Source organism: Rhinolophus sinicus, chromosome 12 (genome assembly GCF_057876585.1).
Source record: "Rhinolophus sinicus isolate RSI-liver-muscle chromosome 12, RSI-T2T, whole genome shotgun sequence".
NCBI lineage: Eukaryota > Metazoa > Chordata > Mammalia > Chiroptera > Rhinolophidae > Rhinolophus > Rhinolophus sinicus.
Window position 1 is genome coordinate 35,022,304 of NC_142512.1, and position 21,725 is coordinate 35,044,028.

A 21,725-nucleotide genomic window follows, 5' to 3' on the forward strand; every position below is an offset into this window, starting at 1 on the left:
TTTTTAATGTTAATCGCCTATGATTATTGAAACCACGATGTTCATAATCACTGACCTCCTGAAATTTCAGAGTTCTATACTCTGAGAAGTAGAGTTAGAATAGACATTTTGACATTGGAGGATCAGTAAGTATGCATTAGCTGCCAAGCGAGCTGACTTTAAATAGTGGACAAGCTTATATGAAAACTATGGGTATGAAAGATCATATCTACATGGTGGTGGGCTGTGTGAATTTATTAGATCTTAGAATTGTAGCCAGTGTTATATTAAGTGTAACTGTGGCAAATATTTCATAATGTTTTTCCATTGCCCTCAAGGGGGGAAAAATCAATTATTTCCCCTGGCCTTCAAGAGCCCTTGACATGTGGCACTACATCCTCCAACCTCACCTCCCACAACTCTCCCACTGGGCCCCAGCCACAGTGGCCTTCCAACATGCCAAGTATATTCCAGCTTGAGAGCCTTTGCCTTGCTCTTTCCTTTGCTTAGAACATTCCAGCAGCAGATATTTAAATGACTGCCCGTGTTGTCCTCAGGCAGGGTCTTGCCTCACCACTGCATCTCAGTTGACTACCCCTACCTTAGTTACTCTCATCACATGGCCTTGCTGAATGTCTCCCGCCAGGAGACTGTAACCTTTGTGAGAACCATGCATCTTGTCTGCTCTGTACACCACCTTATCTTTAGCCTCTGTCACTGTGAGACACACGCATACTTGACAGTTGTAGAATGTTGTATGAATAAGGGAAGAATCTCACAGCTTGCCCAAGTTCACAGCTAATAATAGATGGCAGTGCTAAGTCTCAAATCTCGGTCAGTCAGAATTCTGTGTTCCCAGCGCCACACGTGACCTAAACAGGACTGTCCCTTTCCCTGCCTCCTTAGCAGTTCAAAATGTTGTGAGCCTTGTCTTTTGGAATTGCCTTCAGAGTTTTATTTATTCTTTTGAAATCTCCCGGTGGTAGTAGATTTTGATTCTTTGAAGGTACATTTGATTTGTAGAAATACCCAAAAGTTATTCAGGACCAAATCTGCCAAATAAGATGGATAATCAAGCTAGTGAAAACTGTTGGGGGAGATGGAGGAATAAGTCTAAAGTGACCACAAACATTAAGTCTTTCTTTTTAAAATTGGGTATAAGAGAGTTCTAAATACTAAAACGAGTTGGAGGTAGAACATGTGTAGAGAGCCTCCCAAGGGACTTCTTAAAAGACAGTGTTCACTTGGGTGTATCATATTTCCATTGTGTGTATTGAGAAACCAATTTTGGTGCTTTCGTAGTTAAATCTGATATAAGTGAAAATCCGTTTCCCATCTCAGTGCAGATGTTTAATGCTACCATACCTGGAGATGACAGTTTATTCGATAAAACGAAGAGATGCCTTTGGATGATTTTGTCAAGCTTTGGACAGCAGGTTTCAGCTTTATTATTGGTCATGTTAAATTAAACTAGCCAGAAAAGAAATTGTGCATAAAGTGTAAAAAACATTAACTGAAGCAAAAGAATGAAGAATAGGTGCCAAACTCTAAAGATTCTTTCATTGATAGTATCCACTCTAGTTGTAACTCACTGCATGTTTACTGACAGTTTCCTTTTTTTTTTTTTCAAGTATTTTTTTTTCTCTTCATTGTTTCCTATTTTCTTCTCACTAAACTTAAAGTTTTGGGGTTTGTTTTAGGAAAGTTTGGAGTAGTGTTATTAGTTTGGAGGGGTATTTTTGTGGCTTGAATGAGGGAACATTTTTTGAAGGAATGAATGAATGAGTAGCAGTCCCTGAAGGTGATACAGAATCTTTGTGTTTTCCTTTTGAACAGGAAATAATGTCTAACTTGAGATAATTGGGGATTTTTTTAAATCATTGCTTATGTTAAAGAAAGAAGTGAAATATAGGGTTGCATATGTAAAAATATTCTATAATTTTTGAAGTAGTTAATGTCTAAAAATTGTCCCTAAAACTTAAAATTCTCAATCCCTCCATAGCTCTTACCAGTGATTTTTTTTTAAAGCATCTGTATGTTCCCTGGATGCTCTAAAATATTATAGTAGAGACATTTGCAGTTTTGGAGATGAAAGGCAAATTAAGAAATCTGTTATGTGTATCTCACCACAATTTTTTAAAAGAAATCAACTGAGCTAATCTCTCTTTTATAGAGAGGTGACACACCTAGTTTATGGCAAACCTTGAATGACATGATGATATTCTGATTCAGTCTGTGTCCATCATGCTTGTTATTCTTAATTAGCTAGCATGTTAGCTAATAGATTTGTGCCTCATAAAAGTGGAGGGCTCCATTTTGACCCAAGCATTCAGCTTTTTATTATAAAATGATCATTTCTCAGGGCTTGATTTTCATTTTTCCAATCTCATTTATCAAAACTTGAACTAAGGTTTATAGGGAGTGTGTATGAGTGCTATGTCACGTCTTATTTTCTTTTTCTTTTAAGACTGAACATTCTTCACGATTCGAAAGGAAAAGAAGAGACTCATTCGGGATGTTTGACGGTTATGATAGCTGCAGTGAGGACACAAGTAGTAGCTCCAGCTCTGAGGAGAGTGAAGAAGAAGTTGCTCCTTTACCTTCTAATCTCCCGATTATCAAAAACAATGGACAAGTCTACACATACCCAGATGGTAAATCTGGCATGGGTGAGTATAAGTAATGCAGCCTTCCAGTGAACAGCCTGGACCAGTTACACAACTTTATATTTGAGGCTATGGTTTAATTCCATTTCTTCTGTCCTTCCTCAGAACTTTTAAAGAGCGGTTTGAAGAAACACACACAGTCTGAAACTTGTAGTTCTATTAATAGATAAGATCACTGGGTTTGTGTTTGATCTCATTATTTTGCCTTTATTTCCACCTTCCGATGGAAAGTTTGTTAGAACAAAATGAAAACAGAAAGCTGTTGAGAAACTGAAATCTCGTAATTAGATAATACATCCCCATGTAATTGAAACGTGTAGGATAATAGACTTAAACAGTGTTGAAAGGGACTTTCCCTCTAGCAATTCCTTGTAAGAAGTTACCTGTTTTAACACTTCCAGTGATAGGTTATGTCTAATTACAAGAATATTCTTTATATTGATCCACAGTTATCCTAGCTCTAACTTTTGTCTTTTGGTTTTAATTTTGCTTTTTAAAGGTACATAAAATAATTCTGATTTTTGTTATGACGTCTCTTCTTTCACACTAGGACACATAGTTTCAGTGTGTCCCTAGCAACATCAAGTGAGCCTAGTTGCTTCCACTATTTCTCATAGTATCACAGGTATTTAATTTGTCAATATTCTGCTCACTCTCTTTTGGGGATACTTCAGATTACGTGGTAGTAGGGCAACAACTTGTTCTGATTTAGGATTAACAGTCCTGGATTTAGGATTAACAGTCCCACATCCTGGAAAATACCTTAGGCAGATAATTGATTACCCTATGTGACTAGGGCAGAAGGTAGCTCAGCCTTTTATTTTTTTATCACCCTTTTTCAGCACACTGTGTTTCCATTCATGACACCAAAATTGCTTTAACTTTTTTGAAACTAATACTGAATTTGCAAATAATTAAAACCCTTTGATCTTTACCAAATGCACTAAACTAGTCTTGTGCTTTTACAGTTGATTTTTTTTTTTTAATTGAGGTGTAAGACTTTAAAGCTCTCCATGTAACCTTTTTCTTACTAAGTTTTGGCCTTCTTAGAAATTTTTTATTCCTAATTCTGTCATCTAATGTTGAATGCTATGTCATCTACTAGTTTTATGTCATTTGCAGATTTGATGGTAATGCCTTGTAGGTCCTATTTTAATCTTTTGCTTAAAAAGTTGAGCAGCACAGGGCATGGTAGAGTCCTGCAGACCTTATCAAAAAGCTTTCACTTCCTTTATTAGGACCCACTGGGTGTGGTCATCCAACCAGTTAAAACCAGTTAAGTGTCTTCCACTTAAGGTTAAATTTCTCAGTTCTTACTAACAAAGCTGCATGAGAGATTTTATCAAAGGTGTTAACTCCTATTAATATATTTCTTGCCATGGTTTAGTCTCACCATATCAGTCTGGTGATCTTATCACAATAGGATAGGAGGTTTATTGAAGCTCTATATGTGCCAGACTGTTTCAAATGCTAGAGATACAAGGATGAACATAGTGCAATAAAGTCCCTGCCAGGTGGAGCTTACTTCTAGTCTTGGGAATTCTAGTTTGACTATAATCCTTGGCAAAGATACATTGTCCCCTTGGGAATGACAATGTTTCTACTTAGATGATCACAAACCTTTTTAATTATCTGTCCTAGAATTTTTACAACAGAAAACTATTGGTTTTTTCCCTCCCCTCAGACACTCTTTGTTCATCTCTCATCTTCTGGCACCTTGCCTTTTTTCCATGATTTCTCGTAGAGTTAACAAATACTGGTTAAATTACAAGTCCTTCCAGTTTTACCTGTTTGGGTGGAGATTTGAAGCCACTCACATAGTTGTTTGCTTTTTTTTTCCCCTACTTTTTTTCTGTTTATCTTGTTTTTCCCCAACTTTATTGAGGAATAATTGACTAATATAATTGTATATGTTTAAAGTGTACAGTGTGATGATTTTAGATAAATATATTGTGGAATGATTACCAAGATCAAGATAATCATATCCATCACCTCATGTAGGTAACTTTGTGTGTGTATGATGTGAACACTTGAATTCTACTCTCAGCAACTTTCAAGAATATAATACTGTATTATTAACTATAGTCACCCTGTTGTACATTAGATCCTCACAACTCATTCTTTTTGTAACTGAAATTTGACCTACATCTGTACACTTTGACCTACATCTCCCCATTTCCTGCAGCCCCTGGTAACCACCATTCTATGAAATAGGCTTTTTTGTTATTTTTTTAATTCCACATACATGGCGGCCGGTTGGCTCAGTTGGTCACCAGTTCAATCCGCACATGGGCCAGGGAGCTGCGTCCTGCGACTTGACTTGGAGCTGATGGGTGCTGGAAAAAAACTCTGTTCCCCAATATTCCCCAATAAAAAATAAAAAAAAGATTCCACATATAAATGATACCATACAATGTTTGTCTTTCTCTGTCTGGCTTATTTCATTTAGCATTAGGCCCTCTAGGTTCATCCATGTTTTCAGAAAGACAGGATTTTCTTCTTTTTTAATGACTGAATAATATTTTACTATAATGAATAATATTCCATTACATATAAGTATGTACCATACGTATCTGTATATATATATATATGATACATTTTCTTTATCAATTCATCCATCAGAGGATATTGAAAGTGTTTCTAAATCTTGGCTATTGTGCATAATGCTGCAGTGAACATTGGAGGGCGGATATTTCTTTGAGGTATTAATTTGCAGTCAGCTGATGTTTGATAATGGCACCAGGGACACACAATGGGGAAAGGATAATTTCTTCAATAAATGATGTTGGGAAAATTGGATATGCATATACAGAGCAATGAACCTGGACCACTCTCTTATACCATTCACAAAAGTTAACTAGAAATGGATTAAAGACTTAAATGTGAGACCCGAAATCATAAAACTCCTAGGAGAAAATATAGGGGAAAAGCTTTTTGATATTGATCTTGGCAGTGATTTTTTGAATAAGACACCAATAGCTAACATAAACAGTTGGACCAAACTAAAGAGGTTCTGTACAGTAAAGGAAACAATAAATTGAAAAGGCAACCTGCAATATGGGAAAAAATGAGATAAACATATAGCTGATAAAGAGTTAACGTCCAAAATATATAAAGAACTCATACAACTCAATAACAAAAAAGCAATTAATCCAGTTTAAAAATGGGTAATGGGCCTCAATAGACATTTTTCCAAAGACGACATACAGATGGCAAATAGGTACATGAAAAGGTGCTCAACATCACAAATCATCAGGGAACTGCAGGTCAAAACCACAAAGAGGTAACATCTCACACGCCTGTTAGAATGGCTATTATCAAAAAGACTATAAGAGATAACAGGTATTGGCAAGGATCTGAAGAAAGGGAACCCTAGTGCACTCTTGGTGGGAATGTAAATTGATGCAGCTATTATGAAAATCTATGGAGATTCCTCGAAAAATAACAACTACCATATAATTAAGCAGTCCACTCCTGGGTATATATCTGTTTTCTTGTTTTGAACTTTAATTCTTGTGACCCTTGTTCTATTCTGCCTTTCAGATTATTGTCCAGTATGCTGATTTACAAAAGAGGCACAGTAATAGTTGGAGTTTTGTTGTCCTCTGTTACCTGTTAATAATAGAGCTAGACCTATGTCTAGCTCTATTCTGTCCCTTCTTTCTTGTCCCCTGAACTTATTTTGTGAGAATCTTTGTGTTGCTCTTAGTATTTTTTCAAGAGTTAGATCTTTTTAGGTTTCAATCTTTGCAATATTTTAAAGGCTTATGCTGCACTTTCTATTAATCCCAGTTGCATTGCATTTTTCATCTTTTGTTTATAATCGTTTCAAACTCTGCAGCTCATAATACATATGAAAATGCCTAGCATGAGGTGAGCCCTAAGGACATGTTACTTGAATGAGACTTACATTTGTTTGTGTCTTTTGATCCTTTTTAAAGCCTTTCAGACCTTGAGCTGTTGTCAGATCTTCTGGAGCCCCTAGACATGGCATCATATTTTTTTCCCTAAATTTTGTCTAGGCTTTTCTATCATTCGTATAACAGATAGAAGAAATTTTCTATCTGTTAGAAGGAAAAATTTTATATTAAAAGTTTTAGATAGTTGGAGAAATTATTAAGCTATTAGATAAAAATTGGTTTTATTATATTACCATAACACCCAATATTTTTATTTTGTTTGATTAGCTACCTGCGAAATGTGTGGGATGGTTGGTGTGCGAGATGCGTTTTACTCTAAAACCAAACGTTTCTGCAGCGTTTCATGTTCAAGAAGTTATTCGTCAAACTCCAAGAAGGCAAGCATTTTGGCCAGACTTCAGGTAACGGTACAGAAACCTTATTCTTTATATCTGTTATTTCTATGGCGTTCACCATTTATATGTCATTTGATTGTGATTCACTGCACTCCACCTCTGCCCCATTGGCCAGTTATCATGTTATACTCCATATTTTTAGGAAATAGGTGAGCTCCATAGTTTGTTCGGTCCATAAAATTGACAGCTATTGTATATAGACAAGGCATGGTATCCAGAATAAACTGAATTGTGTAAGTGAATTAAAAATACTTACCTTTATCCTGAATAATTATAAATACAGTAAATACCTTTATATGTACAGACATTGAATCCATTTCTCCCCCTTATTTTCTTTTGAGTTACCATCAAGGTAGAATCTTTCAACCTTCGGGGGCATATGATTTACTCTTTGGTTTTAATTTCCCATCATCTTTGCTTTGTACTTTTGATAACAGCCTATTTGATAACCTTGACCAGATGTATTTGGTTAATCCAACTAACCTTTTTGAAAATGTTCATGATATAGAAGGAAAATCATCTTTCTTTAAATGTACATCAGTACCTAACAAAATGACTGGAGATTTGACCATTTGTCTAAGTTGTTACTATTGTAGCATATAAACAATTTTTTAGAGGCATTACATATCTGATTTTTGTAATGTATTTTATTTTGGTGATCACATTTTTCTTATTCTCCTTTAACTGATTATTGTGATCATTACATAGCACTGAAAGGATTATTTAAGTCCCCCAAATTAAGGAAATACATCACTTAGATGTATTTCTATATTTCAGAAAGACAGTACCTAAAGATCCTGAGCAGTGGTCTGTACCCAAATGGATGGCAGTTTGTCACACTGTGAATTTGGCCCATGATCATTTTGTCATTGATCTTTTGCGTTAGCACTAAAGGTATAAACCTTAGTCACTTGCTCTTTAAACGTTAAATTATCTTCTCTTACCATATAAATAGCAATGCTTGGCAACCTGCATGAGTGAATAACCACTGGTTTTATCTAGTATAAGAAGGAATCAAGTATCCACCACAGCCTGTATTTTAACATCTTATGGGATGTAATTTTTTTATTAACATATTAATTTGCATATTGCTGTTTTTTGTCTATGCCAGCTCTGCTACCCATATTAGATACCTACATTGTGGCAGAAAACTCCAGAAAACATTTCTCATGTTAAAATTCCTTGTATGTTTCCTCTGCTTTAATAATTTTCTAAACCCTCAATGTTTACTTAAGCAGAATGAGTAGTATGCAGTCAAATTAGTTGTTGGTGTGGGAGGGGGATGAAAAAAAATCCTATTTACTTAACTCTTCTTGTTTTAGGGTAAGCCTCCAACAAAGAAAGCAAAAGTTCTTCAGAAACAACCTTTAGTTGCTAAACTAGCCGCATATGCCCAGTATCAAGCTACCTTGCAAAATCAAGCAAAGACTAAAGCAGGTAATATGGGTGAATGTAATGGAGGTGAAATATTTGATACTGATTCATGTAGTTTTAATTAATGACATTTTAATTTTCAATTCTGATTAAGCTATTTCTATGCCCTATTATCATATATGACACTGGGCTTCCTGATGATGGTTTTGGTTTCAATAAATTGTTCTAGAAGAGAATAGTTGCTTTCACAAGATCCAGTGCTTGTGGCAGTCTTCTTAATATTAATGTTTTTTATTTGGTTTAGTATTTTTTATGCACTGGTTCTCTATGCTTTGGATGGTGAAAAGCATTGTGGAGATAATTGGCAAAGAAATAAGACATTCAACAATCTTAAAGGGGGTTGGGGAGAAAAGTCATAGGAGGAAAGGACCGTTTCTAATCGGAGATGCTTAAGAGAAGTGCAAAGGCAAGTAGGTGAGTAGGGAGTAAGGCAATGTGAAGGTGTCAGGTGTAGATACTGGATAGACAGATCCCTGAGGATGCTCAGGAAGAGCTGCATGAGAATAAAGACACAGAAGCAGCCGTAGCCATGTTTGTTATCGTGACCACTTCTGCTGTCAGCTGTTCTTTGCTCTCATAACTGGAGAGCTCTTACTTCACTTCCTGAGGAGCATATGTTTTATGTAGAGGACTTAAACTGCTATTTGTTTGCAAATATGATATATGCCAAAATTCATGTTTATTTAGAGAAGTTCTTTAATCTTTACAGAGAAAAACTTTATTTAAAGGTAATAACTTAATTTTATATTATTTCAAATTTTAAACTAGTAGCCTTATAAATAAAAGATTTAGAATTGTAATATATCTAAATTTTATTTCAGCAGCAGTCTCCATGGAAGGTTTCAGCTGGGGTAACTACATTAATAGCAATAGCTTTATAGCAGCTCCAGTTACCTGCTTTAAACATGTGAGTATAGAATTTCTCACCTTATATTGAAATGCTTAGTCATTGTTTAAATTTGACATACAATAACACCTAAGCATCCTATCCTTAGATCTTCATTTTATATGTTGTAATGGAATTTTTTCAATTATTATTTTACTTATCAATAGCTAAAAAATAACTTCTGTAATTTTTAGAAATAAAAACTTTGTGTAAAGAAATTGTAATCTGTAATTATTTTATACAGGCAATAGTATTAGTTTCATCCAATTTTCATATTAAGCTGAACGATATTAAATTGCTGGTTTTACATATCAAAAATAGTTGTATATTGGCAATGTCATATCATTTGACCTAATGTAAACCACCCAGCATATATGTTACCTAAATCTTTGTGATTTGGCCTGGTAATTCAGAAAAGGAAGGATCTTTCATCCAGTTTTGTTTTTGTCTCTGAATGTAAAATCACAAAATCAAAGAAGCAACTATTAGTAATAGAGTGTTATGGGCTGAAATATGTGATATATATCATGCACAACCCTTTGCAATATTTTTTTTAGCCAGTAGATGGTTACAGACCATCTGAAATAATTCAGAATTATGTTAAAAATGTATCTGATGATAAGTTCTTTTGATTGTATTCCTTTTTGATTCAATTACCTGTGATAAATTCTCTACAATACTTTTTTAACCTGACTACAAGTTCAATTTATATTTAAAGGTTTTGTCTGCTATTCATCATGTATAAAAAGAAAAGAGAATTTAAAAAAATTAATGAATGAAATTTTGTTTACACTTAACGTTTTATTAAGTTAGGGCTATGCTTTTAAATAATAGCATGTGAACAAAACTGAGTTTGAGTCTTGCTTGGAAATCCAAATGAATTTTCATTTATTTGTGGCCAATAAAAGATCTTGATCGAGGCAAAGCATATTAATTCAGTGGTAGAAATATAAACTACAGCCGACTTCATTCATTTCCTAGTATTCTTTCTCGAAAGTACATTGTTGTTAGCTGTTACTTGGTGGCATGCTGACTATCTGAACCAACCTGTGTGGAATCTGAAATATTTTATCTCATGTAAAGCAGATGATTTATTTTACTGTAATGTTGAGCATAGTGTCACATTCGTGAGATACATTAAATGAATGGCAACAGCAGCTTTAATGAGAACTACCCCAATCTTTAACTCTCCTCTCTTGGGATAGTTCCTTCTGGTACTAAGAAGCTTAGAATTAGATTAAGTTCTCAGTAATAATAACTCTTTCATCCCAGTTTTCTGGAACATTTGTCTGTTGTCTCCTTCTGAATATCCTTTATCTCTTTCCTGTCTTTATTTTAGTATTGTTTTATATTTTAATGTCGTAAGCCATGTCAAGCTATTTAAGTAGTCAAGATATTTTTAAAAACAGCATTTCAGAGTCTCAGTAGCATAGTATTTTATTTCATATTTTTGAATACTAGAACTATGTTAAATTTCTTTTCAAGAAAATAGGTATTATAATAATGAAATTAATTTTTTTCAACTTTGCTTTTTTAAGATTAAAGTGCTCTATCATATAGACTAGAGCAGCTAGCCTCAGTCATGTTACTAATAATGAATACTGTGGAGCCTCCTCTTTCTCACTCAGAAGTGAGGCATCTGTCACCCCAGTGCCTTCCTACTCTACTCATCCTTCTTCACTGCCTTCTCCTTAATCAGATATGAAAAAATTTCTTAGTATGTTTTAGTACAAATGAGTTTGCTTTGTTTCCTTAACCAGCATCTTCATTTGAAGCCATGTGGTTTAGGAGGTCAGACCTCATGCTACACTTAATTTTGTTCTTTACAGTTGACTCTTCATGGTTCTCCCCCTAAGATAGTGTTTAGGTCTCCAAGGAGAGTTACTGGCTTTGGCATTAGAAAATCTGTTGTCAGGAGCATGAAATCCTGCCGTGTAGCCTCAGTCTTCCAGTTCTAGTCTTCCAAGACTTAACGCGTGCCCTAAAACTGGTTCGTCAATAGGACCCCCTTCCATCTTCTTATCTTCAGCTTGAGCACAGGTTGGGAGCCTTTCCCTACTCCTAAGGGATTCTTATTTCCAACATAATTTTAAAAAACATTCAGTGTGTAACATGGAAGCAGAGCTGTTCTGCTTGAACCAGCAGTTGGTGAGGATGGTATTAGAATACTGACTGCCATGCTTCTTTAACACAACCTCTTCTCATGGAGTAAGGATCCCAGGTAAACATTTCATGTTTTCCAGCACTTAAATATGATTGTGATTAGTTCTAAAATCATACAATTTCAAGAATAGAATTCATCTTCCCAACTTCTGGGAATGAAGTTTCTACAAAGGAACATCATAGGATTATATTTTCTTTGATAATTGCTGTAATTATGCATAGTGGTTTATGTTCAATCACAGCAACATTTGACATTTTTTGTAATTTAGCGGTGGAAATCGAGCCCAGTTGTCATTTAATATATCTAGTTAGAAATCCGTATATTACAATTGCCATCTATCTGATATATCTTTTATTTTATCTAGGTAGTCATTTTCAGACATGTTTTTAAGCATCAGAATTTCCCTTTTCCCTAATAAACATAGCTAGGATAAGAGGAAGCTACTCTGATTGGTCTGGCAGCGTTGGGGTGGTATTGCCAGAGCTTTGGCACCTGGCCCTTGGTGCCCCTTTCTTGGCAGTCTCAGGTTGGAAATCACTGAGTTAGACAATATCACTTTTGATTAGTTCTGAATCATATGGTTACAAAGCTATAAGTCATCTTAAAAATCATGTAGATCCTCTAATCCATCTCATAAATGAAGAAGTGCACTACTTTTTTTAGTAGCTGGATTGTAATTTTTCAACTCTGTGTTTTAACCTACTTTTCATAATGCAAAGACTTTGTTCTTTGTTCTATAGAAAAACACACCTGTGTATCTCCTTTACTCACACACTACTACCACACAATACTTCTGACAGTAGTTGTGTGGGTTTTCCACACATCAAGCAACTCTCAGACACCAGCTGGGTGTCCTATAATTTAGTTCAATTCTGACGCTATCTACCTGGAGTTACCATAGTATTGGATTTCACAAGATAAGGGCTCAGCCCACAAGACTGCCCCTACTCCAGACACCAAAAGTCCCAGGTTGTCACCTGTACCTCTGACAGACCAGCTATAAATTAGAGTTCCCATGACCCCTTCTGTGGGTTCAATAAATTTGCTGGAATGGCTCACAGTACTCAGGGAACTACTTAAGTTTACTGGTTTATTATTAACGATATAATAAAGGATACAGACGAAGAGATACACAGGGCATGGTATGTGAAAAGGGGCACAGAGCTTTCATGATGACTCCAGGCGTGCCACTTTCCTCGTACTTCCATGTCTTCACCACCCTGGAGCTCTCCAGACTCCGAATATTGGAATTATTTTGGAGGCTTCATCATATAGGCATGATCTCCCTTCCCAGTCCCTCTCACTTTCCCAGAGGATGAGGGATGGGGCTGAAAGTTCCAAGCTTAAGCTTGGTCTTTCTGGTGACCAGCTCCCATGGTGAAGTTGTCTAGAATTCCACAAAGAGTCACCTCATTAGAACAAAAGACATTCTTTCTTATCGCCCAAGAAATTCCAAACAATTTGGAGCTCTGTGTCAGGAACCAGCGTTAAAGACCAAATATTAGAACAAAAGATGCTCCTAGTGCTCTTATCACTTAGGGAATTACAAAAGTTTTAAGAGTTCTGTGTAAGGAACCAAGGCCCGAGACCAGTATATATCTTTTCTAAAACAGTGTCCATATTTATCCTAACTGTGGAAAAATCTCCAAAAGACTACAATACCACATGCCAGTTAGGTATACTATATTCAAGAATGAAATTCACAGATTATTTTCTTCTATTAGTAATTTATGTTTGGACCCAAGAGAGCCTCCAGTTGATCTATTTGTATGCAGAACATTTAGCTTTATTGAAACACTGTTAATTTTTTTTAAAGACTTTAATTTTTTAAACTGAAGCATTCCTATTGCCCATTGTTTGCCTTGTAAAATATTTCTTTCCTAGGCATTACAGCACAAGCCAGAATTTGCGTGAATCATACAAAAGCAAAAATCATACTCCTTCAGCTAGGTATTTACAGATTTCATGTTTCTTTTCCTTTTCTTTTTTTTTTTTTGGTACCTGGTGTCTTGTTGATACTGTCATTGCTAAAACCAGAAATATAATCATCCTACTTTTTTTCTCCCTTGAAAATACCGTGTTTCCCCGAAAATAAGACCTAGCCAGACCATCAGCTCTAATGCGTCTTTTGGAGCAAAAATTAGTAAGACCTTATATTAATTTTTGCTCCAAAATACTATATTTTTGCTCCAAAAGACGCATTAGAGCTGATGGTCTGGCTAGGTCTTATTTTCGGGGAAACGCAGTAGTTGTAGTTTGTTTTTTTAAAAAAGGCCTTTGTACATACATGCCATAACTTTAAAGCTTACTATACTTTTTCATCCTGCCTCCACAAATATTACCTGGTATTACTAATATCATATTTTCTAATCCTCTCTTTAGTGCCTGACCTGTATGCCAGCTGTTTTGAGGTGATAAGGTTATCATATTTCTTTGCTAAAAGTATCACAAGTATGTTTTTGAATTTTAAGCACAAAAAAAGCCCTTTTGTTTGTGTATGCACAGTTTCTTTTTAGAGTAAAACTCATCTACCTATTTCTCAGGTATGTGTTTATTAGCAAAATAACCTCAAGTGAAAAAAAAATGTTTCCCCTCGCCTTGACCACACATACACACTTACATATGACTCCAGTGAAAGTTGAAAATAAATATGACATCACGTCCATTTTAACTAAAGTTAGAATCTTCACTTCTGTCGTCCTGGATTGCAGAATTTCTTTCTAATGGAAATAAAACTTAACTTGGAAATAAAACTTAAATTAATTTCTGGCACTTGTTAGTGCTCCATCTGAGTTAGCTGTTGTGAGTTGCCACGAAATAGAGTCTCTGCAGGAAAGCGCCTGTTTTATAGAAAGCCTAAAGAATTTAGATTATTTTCTTAATTTTGGTCTGACTTCTAAAATGGTTTTTTGTTTTCCTATTGCAGTCACCCAATTCTTAAACAATATTGGTTTAATCTGGGTGTGTTTTTTTAATCTATAGACTGTTTTATGCCTTTGAAACCATTACCCACTGCTCCCTGTCTTTTTTTACATACACATAGCATTTCCCCATTTGTAATCTTACTTCCACGGCAAGCACCCCATTTCCCTTTTGTACTCTCCTTGTGCTCCCATCTCCCTGCTACCACCATCCTACAAAGTAGATTCTGGTATCAAATCAAAAGGTGAGTGGACTTTCTGGAGAAAGGGGGAACAATTTTTTTTCCTGTTTCTACTTCCTATTCATTCCAGCAAATAGCATTTAGTAGTTCTAATCTCTTCCTAATTAATTTCCTGTTTTGTTTTCTCCCTTGTTAGCCAAATAATGTTTCATCTTTCTCTACTTGATGCACTTTAGTAATCAAATGCCTATTTGTCTCAAAGTATTTTAATAGGGGCTTTTTCTACATTTGTACTATCATTATTGGGAATGATTCTTTTTTGGTTACCTATGTGCAACTTCAGGACTAACCTCTGCCCACTTCAACTCTGTTAATAGTATTGAGGATTATGTGTGATTATCAAAAATTACAGGTTGGCAGCTCTGTGGAAGGAAATCTGTATTTCTGCTGTGCAGCATCATGTGTGCAGTGTATCAGCCCTCTGAGAGTAAATACTAGCTGTCTGGGCTATTGGACTATCTGGGAATGTTCCTGAAGTGCAGAAAATAAGACTTCCCACCGAATGATTTTCTTACACACAGTCAGGTGGAGGTTATCATACATTTGTGCTGGGGAGCCCTCAGCATTGGATTTGGCCATGTCCTGCAGGACCTGATGATAGCTTACCTTGCAGGGAAGGAGAGTCGCTCCCAGATAGCCCTCACGAGTGGCCCTGGAGCAGGAAGTGGTGCAGCAGATCTTCCTGGTTTGGGAGGAGCCTGAGGTGGACCTCTCGTCCTGAGTCTGGAAGGTAAATTTGTTGTTACCTGTAAATTATGGTTCTGCTAGTTCATGCTATGCCAATCCAGACTTTCAGAGGTATCCCTCCTGCCAGCAAGAGAAGACAGATGACTTGGATGAAGATGGCTGTCAAGCCCTGGGTCATTTAGTCTTCCACACTTAAGAATAGTCATTTTAAACAAAAGGGCAGATATATCTATGAAATTACCTTATTATTTCAACACTCAGAGCACATACTGTGCGATGACTCTGGTGCTCTTTTTTGTTGTTTCCGTTTCTTTTTTTTTTCTTAGAGTGGACCATATGGATTGGTTTAAGAGGGCCTAGCAGAACCACAAATTTACAGGCAAGAACAAATGTCACTTTCTGCTACTTTCTCCTATACCAATCCAGACTGTAGGAACCAAAACATAATATCCCCCAACTAAAATGAACAGTAACTTTATTTTTTAAGTCAGCATACTTGACACTTTGTTTTCTTTAATAATATGTGACTAAAAGTTATTTTCTCCATGCAATTGTTGAGGCTTTTTTTTTTTTTTTAAGTCTGTATGACATCGTCATATCTAGTTCAAAAGGGAGTCCTGTGTGCCAAATTCACTTAGCAGTGTGCCAACATAACCCCCAACTGGTCAGCATAACTATGCCTCTTTCTTCTCAATGAAAAATAAACCCATTCCATAAGATTTGGCAGCCAAAGAGAGATGAAGACCCTACCTTCATTCAGTACATGCATTTAACTAGATCTGTCTGCTCTGATTGGTTCGTACTCACAGAAATGAATACATACATGATCTTTGTGTTAATGTATCTTAGCTTTATCTACGTTACCTGTCTTCCTTCCAGCATCTCCTTTTCTGATCATACCTGCTGGCAATAGGGATGGCCCTACAGTCTAGAGTGATATAGAGGGAGATAGCAGAACCTGAACAGTCCAGTCTTTTAATTTAAAAAAAAAGCAGAAAGGGGTAGTTATGATGGATGTATTATTTTTTGCACAGCTCAGGGAGATAGTTATGTATACCCTTCCAGAATCACAAATAGTTGAGATAGGCCACAGTCTCCAAGTTACTGAGATACATTCATTGCTTGCTATTTCAAGCAATAGCCATAAATTGATTCTGTCTTTGGTTTCTAGACTTATCCTAGTTCAGTATTATTTGACATTTTCTTCCTCTCCGTCAGAAATTCCATAAACTATTGAGAGGATAGGGGTTGAGTATTGTTTTAGGCTAATCCTGTTGGGTTAGCATCTGCCAAGTATGGGAGGCTTTGCCTATTGCCCAGTGTTCAAATTGGCTAGTTCGTGTAACTCTTAGATGTCTTTGTTTACTCATCTTTGAGCTGTGAGGTTATTTTGTCTTTTCCTTGATTTGTTCATATTATCAGGTCTTATAATCTCACCTAATCCTTTTCTCTCTGATCAAGGTTCTAAATTATATTTAATTGAGGAGTTGCTGATATCAAGGGCCACAGACTGTTTAGTATTTATTAATTATCAACATTTATATTCCTAAATTCACTTATTTGGTTAACCGTTGCATAAGTTCCAGATGATTGTAAATGGCCTTAAGTTTTGAGGATTAAAATGTAATGGAAATTGTAATTTGGGAACATATGTTAGATTTCGGAAAATTCCTTCATGATATTCATTTGGTTCGCTTTTCTGAGTCCCCATTTAGTGGGGAGGCTAATGATTACCACTTCTAACATTGAAAGTTTTCTCTTTGTTTGTAGTAACTCCTGCATGAGAAATTTAGAAATAATAAATTCTTGAACAATTTACCATGGTATGCATCTCCAAAAACTCTTTCAACTCCACCTTTTAAATAACTTGATTCAGTGCTTTTGCCACTTGTCTGTTTTAACAAACTGTATTTCTAGACTATGAATTGAACTAAGTTAAAAACATAGATAACTAAGTTTTATTTCTCCTCTGTTATTGGAAACCACATTGCAATTGAAATTATTTTCCTTTCTGTTCTTTGACCAGATCTTTTAAAATTAAAGGTTAAGGTAAAGTATATTCATTCGGTGCCTATTAAAAAGAATGAGTTTCTCAAGTCAACTTTATCCTGTGAAATCTATCAAGTTTGTGATTCAGCTTTTATAAAATTTTGCTGCTGTGATGTTGTATTAAGACAGTATTGAATTTTGAAGTCAACCTAGGTCTATTCTAGTATATGTGAATGCTTAACTTCATCGTTACCTTGACCCTATCACTGGCTTTTTCCAAATAGAATTCTGTGAAAAGGGAAATAAGAGTTAGGTATATTTTTATTATTTTTCTTCTTAATAAGAGTTATATTTTTAGAGAAAAATGAATGAATTTAATCGCATTTTTGGTTTAATTGTCCATTATTGACGGTCATGCTTAATATTGAATGATATGTTTTAGGCATTGTGCTAATAAGATGATAATTTAATAATTTTTATATGACAGGCACCTATGGGGATCTGCTGGGGTGATATCTCAGAAAATGTGAGAGTAGAAGTTCCCAATACAGACTGCAGCCTACCTACCAAAGTCTTCTGGATTGCTGGAATTATAAAATTAGCAGGTGAAAAGCATGCATAATAAATAATGTACTAGAAAATGCCGATTGTATTTGTAACTTGTAAGAAAGCATATGTATAAATTGTGTAAAAATGTTGTCAAATAAATAATAAATATGATAATAGGGCAGGGCTTAGCAAACTTTTTTCTGTAAAAAGCCTGGCAGTAAATATTAAGCTTTGTGGTCAGTCAGTACAATCTCTGTCACACTACTCGACTTTACCATTGTAGCATGAAAGCAGCCATAGCAATATATAAATTAATAGGCATGGCTGTGTGCTAGTAAAACTTTATTTATGGCACTGAAATTTGAATTTCATATAATTGTCATCATGAAATATCCTTTCTTTGATTTTTTTTCTAATTAAAAATGTAAAAACCGTTCTTAGATGGCAGATTATAAAAAGACATTAGGTAGTAGGCCGGATCAGTTGACCATAATATAGTTTGCCAACCCGTTATATAGGGAAATACTTTGAAAAGTAACACAAAGTTAAGGTACTGGAAGAAAGTGATAAGGTTCATAATACTAAAAGTAAATGGGTGTTGATAATTTTCATATATCTGGAGTTCTTCCTTTTTCTTCATTCCCACTGTTTTTGTGTAACCTAGCCTTCATTACCGTATTGCTCATGAAATAAATGTGTTAGGTATCTACTGCATTAGACACTGTGGGCAGGTGATGTGCAGAAGTATAAGGTGTTGTTTTTTTTTCAGCAACTTCACATCTGCCCAGCGTTGAATATATTTATGACAAGGTACTCAGCGAGTGGTGGTGTAGGTTGGGCACCGTAGTACTTTAGAGGAGGGGGCAGCCACTCTAAGACAGTTGTCCTTAGATTACTGGAAGGAGGTGTCTTACTCATTCTGCTCTTTTTTCTAGTCCCATTTCCAGCAAGTATCCCCAAAACACCCTGCACACTGCTTACTATGTATTGCTGATAGACTTAATTTATCTAGCAATGATCATAATTTCATTTTTCTGCTCAAGTATCTTTAATGGTTTCTTTGTCCTTAAAGGATCAATATGGTCAGCATTTACAGCCATTTGAGTTGCACCATCCACCAGGGACAAAATATTTTGTTGCTCCCCAACATAAGTGTTCTGTTCTAAAGAATTTAATCTCTCACCTCCCTCATACAGCATGTTCTTTGTCACCTCTGCCTTTGCTTACTCTTCAAGAGTGTCCCATGCTCTGTACTCAACGTATATAACCCAATTCAATTCCCACCTATTCCTTGAAACATTTCTCCCGCCATATAAGTATTCTCTACATGCTTTTATTATTTGCTACACCGTAATTTAAAATAGTGATACATTCTTTCTGTCCTAGATGTTTAAGTTAGTTGCATTTAATATCCCAGAATTATTTTTGTCTGCCATCTCTGATTTTACATTTCTGTTTTATCTAATTGCTTCATATAACTTATTCTAAGCCACTTTAATGATGTTTTAGAAGTGAGCCTGATGTTAATCATGAACTAGAACTCAACAATAGTTAGCAAACTCATGAATTGTTTTGTGAATTATTGAATTTTAAAACTAAAAGTTTAATGCTGTAAATTTTTATCATAGATATTAACACATGAAAATGGTAACTGAACTTAGCTCCTGGCCTGAAACACAAGTTTATTGGGCCTTTTGTATTCCACTAAAGGCCTTAAATGAAACCTCAATTTATTATCAATAGAAGATTTACTAAATTATAAACAGGTTATGTCATATGCTTTTTGTTCTTTCTAGGAAATGCGGCTTCCTATTTGCTTATTTAGTACATATAGCTTTTAAATGATTTCACATACTTTTGTTTGCGTTCATCAATTTTATTTTTTTACCTTGGATTTTCAAATCTTATTTACAAACAAACTGGACAGAAAAATTTAGACTCTTGAAGTAGCCACATCCAAATTATCCAAGAATAATTAATTGGTCACCTGATTGGCTGGATAAAGCAATTTTTATTAAATATACTTTAACTGGATTTCTGTGACTTGACAAGTTTTTACTAATTTATCACAGTCTTCTTTCTTTTCAAAACTACATGTTCTAGTAGCACTCTCCCACCCCTGTTTTCACTGAGAATTTCATTTCTAGAATTTAAGAAACTATGTGTAAAATTGAAATATATTCAAAGGAGGAGGCCTTGCTCTGAAAACAGTTAAACTAATTGCATTGTACAAATGGTTGTCAAAGTCTGATCCATACACCAGTAGCAGCAGCATCCCTGGGGACTTGTTAGAAACGCATGTTCTCAGACTCAACCAAGATGTATTAAATCCGAATCTCGGGGGTGGGGCCCAGCCATCTGTCTGTTCACAAGCCCCACACATGCTCTTGTTGCAGTTGCACGCTGATATCAAACAGCCACTACCAGCAGCTGTATCCTGTTTTACGTCATTTGATTTTCTCATTATGTGGTGATTGATTTGTTGGTTTCAGGTTACAATGCCCTCTTACGATATGAAGGATTTGAAAATGACTCTGGTCTGGACTTCTGGTGCAATATATGTGGTTCTGATATCCATCCAGTTGGTTGGTGTGCAGCCAGTGGAAAACCTCTTGTCCCTCCTAGAAGTAAGTAGCTTACTTATCCTTACTGTAATTTAAATATATGTACTTTAATGCAATTTCACACATAGTAACATTAAGGTGATACAGAAATTAACATACTATTTTTTGGTAAGTCTTACTTGTTTTCTCTATTTTTGTTGCTCTTTTTCAGGACCGTAATACTGTAAATTGCAAGGAAATTTGTTACTTTTGTTTTAAAAAATACGTTTAAGAAGCAATTCTACTCTTTGCTAAAGTGTAACTGGTTATTTGTTTTGTTTCAGCTATTCAGCATAAGTATACAAACTGGAAAGCTTTTCTAGTGAAACGACTTACTGGTGCCAAAACACTTCCTCCCGATTTCTCACAAAAGGTAAAAGACAGAATCTTAGAAAGTACTGAAGTGTTAAATGAGAGCTCTACAGAAAGGAGTAACTTCTAAGTTTTTTAATGAGTTACTTCAGTGAGCTAGATCTATGTTAAATATCAAGTGCACTCAGTTTTAAATAATGCAATATGAAAAGGATTTGTAGACCTTTGTCATGAATTTCAAAGTTTGTGTCTGTTTTTGTTTCAAGGTTTCAGAAAGTATGCAGTATCCTTTCAAACCTTGCATGAGAGTAGAAGTGGTTGACAAGCGGCATTTGTGTCGAACACGAGTGGCAGTGGTGGAAAGTGTAATTGGAGGAAGATTAAGACTAGTGTATGAAGATAGTGAAGATAGAACAGATGACTTCTGGTGCCATATGCATAGCCCATTAATCCACCATATTGGTTGGTCTCGAAGCATAGGCCATCGATTCAAAAGATCTGGTAAGCACCTGTCCCAAGACCTCCTGCTGAAAATATCATTAAGGCTGAACTGTACTGCTTGGTTACTTTTCTCTACAGAATAGCATAGATCAAAAATAGCGTCCTAGTTGTCTGGGCTGCTTATTCTACTTTAATTAGGGAAGCTTCCCACCAGAATATTAGTGTCCTAATTAATTCCTTTATCTTCCTTCCACGTGTTCTCAATTAAAAAAAATAACGCACTTTTGCTCACGACTACATTTGTTTTCTTAACACTTTTCTTATCCAGCCCATTTGAAAGATCTAAAGATGGCATTTCCTTTTTCATTCCATTTTAATCAAAATAACAAGATTACATGTGGTTAGACTTAATACTAAACACATTAAAACATACTTATAAAGTGGTAATTCTCTAAAAAGGGAGTTACTAGCATTTTAATTGGCTGAATGTATTTAATGGCACATGTACTTTGAAGAAAGAATGACTACTAGAGATTA

The 21,725-nt window shown here is 35.4% G+C and overlaps 1 protein-coding gene across 18 annotated transcripts in view; it reads left to right on the forward strand.

Annotated features, from left to right (window-relative positions):
* MBTD1 (mbt domain containing 1) overlaps window positions 1–21,725 on the forward strand; it is a 57,031-nt gene that overhangs the window by 19,474 nt on the left and 15,832 nt on the right. For 11 of the 18 annotated variants that reach the window (XR_002137310.3, XM_074320545.2, XM_074320543.2 and 8 more), the window contains 8 exons: window positions 2,447–2,648; window positions 6,833–6,972; window positions 8,283–8,397; window positions 9,216–9,301; window positions 17,771–17,888; window positions 20,325–20,459; window positions 20,720–20,808; window positions 21,014–21,248. Coding sequence is in view for 17 of the 18 variants with exons in the window: in XM_074320538.2 (XP_074176639.1) it covers window positions 2,447–2,648; window positions 6,833–6,972; window positions 8,283–8,397; window positions 9,216–9,301; window positions 17,771–17,888; window positions 20,325–20,459; window positions 20,720–20,808; window positions 21,014–21,248 (1,120 nt within the window). In the remaining variant the exon portion in view is untranslated. The remainder of the gene's footprint in view (window positions 1–2,446; window positions 2,649–6,832; window positions 6,973–8,282; window positions 8,398–9,215; window positions 9,302–17,770; window positions 17,889–20,324; window positions 20,460–20,719; window positions 20,809–21,013; window positions 21,249–21,725) is intronic. The other 7 variants (XM_074320541.2, XM_074320551.2, XM_019731006.3 and 4 more) reach the window with 3 other exon arrangements.